The 6,420-nt window shown below is 43.5% G+C and overlaps 1 protein-coding gene across 1 annotated transcript in view; it reads right to left on the bottom strand.

Moving 5' to 3' along the window:
* Window positions 1–398: 398 nt before the first annotated feature.
* Window positions 399–6,420, bottom strand: part of ganc (glucosidase, alpha; neutral C) — a 10,449-nt gene continuing 4,427 nt past the window's right edge. Inside the window, exons 10-25 of the mRNA XM_087171106.1 lie at window positions 6,283–6,420; window positions 5,939–6,174; window positions 5,735–5,861; window positions 5,372–5,451; window positions 4,647–4,790; window positions 4,337–4,433; window positions 4,146–4,247; window positions 3,797–3,971; window positions 3,331–3,399; window positions 3,120–3,184; window positions 2,954–3,030; window positions 2,791–2,865; window positions 2,576–2,689; window positions 1,840–1,952; window positions 948–1,051; window positions 399–567 (exon numbers count right to left, since the gene is read on the bottom strand). Of these exons, the coding sequence (XP_087027232.1) occupies window positions 440–567; window positions 948–1,051; window positions 1,840–1,952; window positions 2,576–2,689; window positions 2,791–2,865; window positions 2,954–3,030; window positions 3,120–3,184; window positions 3,331–3,399; window positions 3,797–3,971; window positions 4,146–4,247; window positions 4,337–4,433; window positions 4,647–4,790; window positions 5,372–5,451; window positions 5,735–5,861; window positions 5,939–6,174; window positions 6,283–6,420 (1,844 nt within the window). The 3' untranslated portion in view covers window positions 399–439. The remainder of the gene's footprint in view (window positions 568–947; window positions 1,052–1,839; window positions 1,953–2,575; window positions 2,690–2,790; window positions 2,866–2,953; window positions 3,031–3,119; window positions 3,185–3,330; window positions 3,400–3,796; window positions 3,972–4,145; window positions 4,248–4,336; window positions 4,434–4,646; window positions 4,791–5,371; window positions 5,452–5,734; window positions 5,862–5,938; window positions 6,175–6,282) is intronic.

Here is a 6,420-nt window from a genome sequence, read left to right as displayed (position 1 = left end):
GGGGGGTTGTATGTGGGTGGGGGGTTGTATGTGCTTTTGTATAGTCATCATTTTAAAAAAAGCTATAAACAAATTTTATAATTATTATTTAGTCTCGTAGTTTTATAAATCAAGACAAAATAACGGTTCACACATTAAAATGAGCCTCTTTTTCTCCCTGGTTTGTCACTTTATTAATGTGTTTTTTTAAGTACAGTTCTCAGTGAAGCAGAAGTAAATGGAGGGATTGTACAATATGTTTTAGGGGTTTTCTTTAAAATGCTCCAAAAGAAAAAAGGGTAAAATAATAAAAGCAGAATTGTGGAGCGCTGCATGTCGAACCCGCAGCATTAGACGAGTCTTCATTTAACTCTGTCAAGTAATTACATTTGCCATTTAAAAATAATGTTGCCGATTAATATAACCTGCCATTCTCCTCCTGTCGTCTGAAACAACAAATTCAGCGGAGGGACACGTTCGCAGCGATCTGTATGTCCCAGTCCATCGCCACTCTCAGGTTCAGGTTGCTCACCGTCAGCGAGCGGCAGGTGTCCAGGAACTGAAATGCAGCAGGTGAGTCTCTAGCACCTGGTGATGAAAAGATTTGGAGGATTTATGTTTTATGGTTGTTTTTTTTGTTTTTTTACTGAAAAACAAAACAAAGACCTCCAGAGCAAAACCGTGTTTCATTTCATCCCGCTGCCTCTTCTATTGTGAGTTTCTCCCTTTACAATAAGAACAACAGAACAAAACAACGAATGTGGCAGAAAACATGATGATTTTCTGTTTGGCCACAGAAATAAGAAACCGGTCACATGAAATAGGTAAGTTTTAGTGTCAGCTTTATCTGAGTGGATGCTGTTTTTAATTCTCATGTTTATGTTGGACGACAGTGTCATGTGACAGTATCGTCCCTCTGAATGTGCGTTCAGTGTGGCAGCTGTGAGCGTGACACCGGAGATCCTCACCTGACACGTGCACAGTCACAGCGGACGGTTTGGTCCTGACTCCCAGGACGGCGACCGAGCGCACGACAGCGTCACAGTCAAACGCTCCGTCCTCGGCGGCAGGGCTGAGAGAAGCAACGTGGACAACAGGTGTCACATCGATGTGTGAAGAGTTTTCACTTCAGCCCAACATGTCAGTTACTAGTACAACCAAAAAACTAGAATCACGCCTCCTCCTCACGGTCGTATCCCTCCGCCACTCAGACTAGCTTCAAGTCACACCCCTGTTTATCCAGAACCAAATTAAATATGAACCAATTATTGTGTTAAATCTTGAGTAATGGCTATAATGTGTTTTGTCACAGTGACCATGACCTTTGACCTTTAGCCACCAAATTCTAATCAGTTCGTCCTTGAGTCCAAATGAATGTTTGTACCAAATTTGTAGAAATTCCCTGAAGATGTTACAGAGATATCGTGTTCACAAAGCCCAAACTGTGTTTTGTGAGGTCACCGTGACCTTGACCTTTGACCTTTAGCCACCAAATTCTAATCAGTTCATCCTTGAGTCCACAATTTGAAGAAATTTCCTCAAGAGGTTACGGAGATGTCACGTTCACAAGGCCATAACTTTGTTTTTGTAAGGGTCACAGTGACCTTTGACCTTTGACCTTTGATCACCAAAACCTACTCGGTTCATCAGTTGAGCCCAGGTGAATGTTTGTGCCAAATTTGAAGAAGTTCCATCGAGGTGTTATTGAGATTTCGTGTCCATGAGAATGAGACAGACAGACGGACAGACGTGAAAACAACATGGCTGCTGCTCTGACTGTCGGCGGCGCCGGAATAAAAACATAAAAATATAATTTGGTCTCAAAGCGCCTCCTCTTCAGGAGCTGCGAGCGGGACTCACCGGCAGAGCAGCCGGCCGGACTGCATGCTGAACCTGCGCCGGCAGAAGGCCCGTCTGTCGCGGTAGCTGAAGGAGCGGCCGTCGTCCAGGTACAACTCCCCGTCAGCTGCACGCTGCAGAGAGAGGGAGCGGCAGCCTGGACTTCAACCAATCAACTGTCACTAAAACACACAGCTCGTTTACTAAAAACATTACAACTGATTCATCACGGGACAAACTCACTGTCATCAAAACAGAAGTTAATTAAGTTAAGTTTAGTTAAGTTATATTCATTAGTTCAGCATCTACAACAAACTCATGAGTGTTTAAAGTCAGAGACGCCGTTCTGTATCTAATATGGAGCCGCAACAATTAGTCAGTTAATTGATTAATCAATTAGTCGATCAACAGAAAATGAATCAGCTTCTATTTTGATAATTGGTTAATTGACATAGTAATTTTGTTCACTGGTTCCAGCTTCTTCTATGTGAGAACAACTGAACATCTGAATATACAAAACAAGCAATTAATTAATGGGTAATGAAAATAATCTGTAGGTGCAGCCCTAATGAAATACAGAACTTAATCATATTCATTTCTATGCAATTACTTTTATTCTAATTTATTCTGTGTTTTATGCTGTTTATCTTTCACTGTGTGTTGTAAGGTGTCTCTGAATGCCTTGAAAGGTGCCTATAAATAAGATGTTTTATTATCATTAGACACCTGGTCCCCACATCCTCCCTCCCTCTCTCACCTGGGAGTTTAGCGCCACGGTGACGGAGAGCGGCAGCTGCTGGAAATCGGCCGTACAGGAGCCGCTTCCTGTCGACCTGCAGACCACCGTGCCGCCACGCTGGAACACAGGGACCTGCACGGAGGAAACACCTTCACTCAGTGTTATACTCTCCAGTTTAACTTCCCGTTAAGCCACACCCCCCCTCTGCTGTGTGCATCGTGGGAAACACTAACTGTGTCCAGGGTGACAGGAAGACTCAGCGTCTTGCCTCCTTCGTACGCCTTCGCAGAGTGGACATCATACCAGATCTGGAACAGACACAAACCTTACTGTAACATCCGCACTGACACATGATGTTAGAATACATCAACATGTTACCTGGGGGTTTATCTTTACCTCACCAGATCCAGGAAGTAACACTTTGGCTTCTTGAAGACCTGCTTCAGTGACGGGACAGGCCAGCAGCGCTCCTCCTGCAAGAAACCAAACACAGTTCAACTCCCAGGTGTGAGGATTAAAGGGAATGCTGTGTGATGTAAAATTAAAGGGGCGTTTTTATCACCGATCATATACTGGTCGTCCACAGCGAAGGTGCTCTGCTCTCTCGGGAACTCCGCCCACAGAGGTCTGTGTTAAACAAAACCAGTGTCTCTATAACTCCTTGCTCAAATAACATGAGAGATATCGACCTCTGGCGTCTGATCCCATGGCACCGACACTGACGTTTGAAGCCGCAGTGCGTCCTCTGAACAGCAGGTGGCAGCAACACTCACCTGAGGGGAGGCAGACCAGAGGTGTGGGCCTGGTGGAACAGAGTGTACCAGTAGGGCAGCAGACAGTACCTGAAGAAGAAGAAGAAGAGGAGAAGAAGGAGAAGGAGGAGAAGAAGAAGGAGAACAAGGAGAACAAGGAGAACAAGAAGAAGAACAAGAAGAACAAGGAGAAGAAGAAGAAGAACAAGGAGAAGAAGAAGAAGAAGAAGAAGAAGAAGAAGAAGAAGAAGAAGAAGGGCCGGGTCACTCACGACAGTTTGCTCAGTTTGGGGAGCTGAAGAAAACTTTCCAACAAATGCATTAGTCATTTGTTTGTATTAAGTTTAGCAAAGTGAGTAAAATGTGAAACAGTCTTTTCCAGCCTCACTGGTGATTAGTTCAAGACCTTAAATATTAATTGATCAGCATCTTAGCTGGTTAATAAACGATCACTTCCAACAAAAAACAAACGCCTCTCTGACGGCACCTCTGTTGGATTACGGCGCGGATCGCAGCGGTGACCTCCTCTCCAAACAGCCACGGCTCCCGGCGCTTCGTCACATTTGCGGAGTGGCCGCGGAAGAACGGCTGCAGGGCGGCCGCCTGGTACCAGCGCACCAGCAGCTCTGGATCCGGATCCTTAATAAACCCACCGACATCGGCTGAAACACGGCGGACACGGGAGAATGTGAGACGTCACAGCTCAGAAACAGCATAAGAGCAGAACATTTCAATAAGATTTCACAGAGTTTAGGTGCAAAGTACGTCATATAAAGTCTAGTATTTCTGTCTAGTTGTGATTGTACAGTTAAAAAGACGCACAGCACCACGCTCACCTCCACAGAACACCACGCCCGCCACACTGAGAGACAAGAGCATTGGAATCGAGATCTTCAGATACTCCCAGCTGGCGACGTTGTCCCCCGTCCATATTGCTCCTGCGTATCAAAACCAAGTCAGTCACAACAAACGCTCCATAAACACATGAGAATATCTTTAACATTTTTATTCCATTTAAATAACTCACCAAGTCTCTGTGACCCGGCAAAGAAGGAGCGCGACAGGACGAAGGGTCTCTCTGAGCCGCCCGAGCGAGTTACCAGACCCTCCACTGTGGCCATGTGCTTTGAGGAAACACAAGTTACTAAAGTTGTCCAAGAGTTTTAGTGTCACTTAATGGTCTAAGACCATGTTTTTTTCCACTTTGAAATTTGAAATTTCGGGAGAACCAAATTTTCCTGCACAGAAAAATGTTAATATCAGGTCGTCGGCAGATTTAATCCAGAAAATATTGGTGTTTGACTTTCATGAAGAGAATCTAAATGATTCCCACTCACCTGGTAAAAGCCGTACAGGTTGTGCAGTTCCCTGTGTTCCCAGCCCCCATAATGCACTGCGTCCTTGGGCATCGTCTGCTCCGGCCCGTCGAACACAGACGGTTCGTTCATATCGTTCCACACAAATAACGACGGCGTGGATCCCTGAATCAGACAGAAACAACTTCAACAACACAAAACTGCTCGCTGTGGGTTTATAATGTCAATATTAATTTAATATTCAATGTAGAATATTCTCTCATTTTATTCCTCAGTCACTGTTTGTAGTTGTATTATTGTTTTTTTTGAGCTGAATCAAATGTTTTCCTTTTACTTTAGATAAAAATAATTGTTATTTTCTTGTTTCCTTTTGTTTTTGTCTTTTATGATTTTAATTTACATTGTTTTGCATTATGATGTAATTTTTACTTGAGTGGAGCCCAGGAAGAGCAGGTGCTACCTTGGAAGTGGCTAATGGGGATCCAATTAAATAAATTAAAAAACTAAAAAATTAAAAAATAAAATAAAATAAAATTAAATAAAATTAAATTAAATTAAATTAAATTAAAAAAAGCATTTGTTGGAGGTGAGCACAAACATTTCTTTAATTTCTCATCGACTACAAAAGATTTTAAAAAATAAATAAAAAATTCAACACCAAACAGCAAAAACATAATCAATCCTTATGGATAAACTGTGCTACATGTACACAGTGTTATTGATCTGAGGATTATTTCTACACTTACTTTGTATTTATCCAGGCTGAAGCACCTGGAGTACCACGCTCGAGTGGCTGGGCTGCTGAAATCGAGGTAACAGGATTCACCTACAGGAAACGTTTATATGGATGGAACAAAAATAAAATAATTTTCATTGATGTGTGTATTATGTATATGGAGGGGTTTATAAAAATACTCAGTCATTATATAATAAAAGTATAAAGTAATCTGATGATTATATCCTGGAAAATGTCTCTAATTTGGAAGTAAAAGACAAGATAGAATTAATAACTATTACAGTAGATAGATAGCAGTATTAGTAGAAGTCATTCTTTAAGCTTAACAGTGGAGATTTCTTTGTGCCATTTCGTGTCCGTCTAAAAACATTACCTGGCCAACAGGAGCCCTGGTAAAGCTGTCCCTCTCTGTTCCTGACGAAATGTCCCCCATCCCTGGCTTCACGGTACAGCGACCAATCAGGATCAGCTTTGATGTGGGGATCATTTATAACAACCAGCTAAAAAGATGCACAGTAAATCATTTCAACTTGCAGCAGGTAAAAGCAGAAAAGGACTCTGAGAACCTGACACTGACCTTCCTTTTCTTCTTCTCCAGGTGGCGCTGCAGGCCGGCCGGGTCGGGAAATAGAACGGGGTCCCATGTGAAATAACGCTTCCCGTCCGTGTGCTCAATGTCCAGCCAGATGACATCGTAAGGGATGTCGTGGCGATCAAATCCAGCGTCCACGGCCTTCACATCGGCTTCATTGCGGTAGTTCCAGCGGCACTGGTGGTACCCGAGGGCAAACAGGGGGGGCAGGGCTTGATATCCTGACGGAGGGAGGGGGTTTTATTTACGTATTTAAGGTTATTCTTTGGTTTTATATGCAAATAAATACAAATAAATACAAGTAAACACATGCAGAGCTGCAGACTCACCTGTCAGCTGAGCGTACTGGCTGAAGAGCTGCTGTGGACCGGGCCCGAGCAGAACCACACAGTCAATCACGCCACTCTCCGACAGCCAGTGGACGTCAGTGTGAGGCGGCATCTGCCTCCTCTTTGCTGGGGGTGATT

This window comes from Seriola lalandi, unplaced genomic scaffold, assembly GCF_002814215.2.
Source record: "Seriola lalandi dorsalis isolate HSWRI2012SDOR001 ecotype SW California unplaced genomic scaffold, Sedor1 jcf7180002054976, whole genome shotgun sequence".
Taxonomy (NCBI): Eukaryota; Metazoa; Chordata; class Actinopteri; order Carangiformes; family Carangidae; genus Seriola; species Seriola lalandi.
Note: the sequence above shows the minus strand (reverse complement) of the source record. Positions and strands in the feature narration are given on the sequence as shown.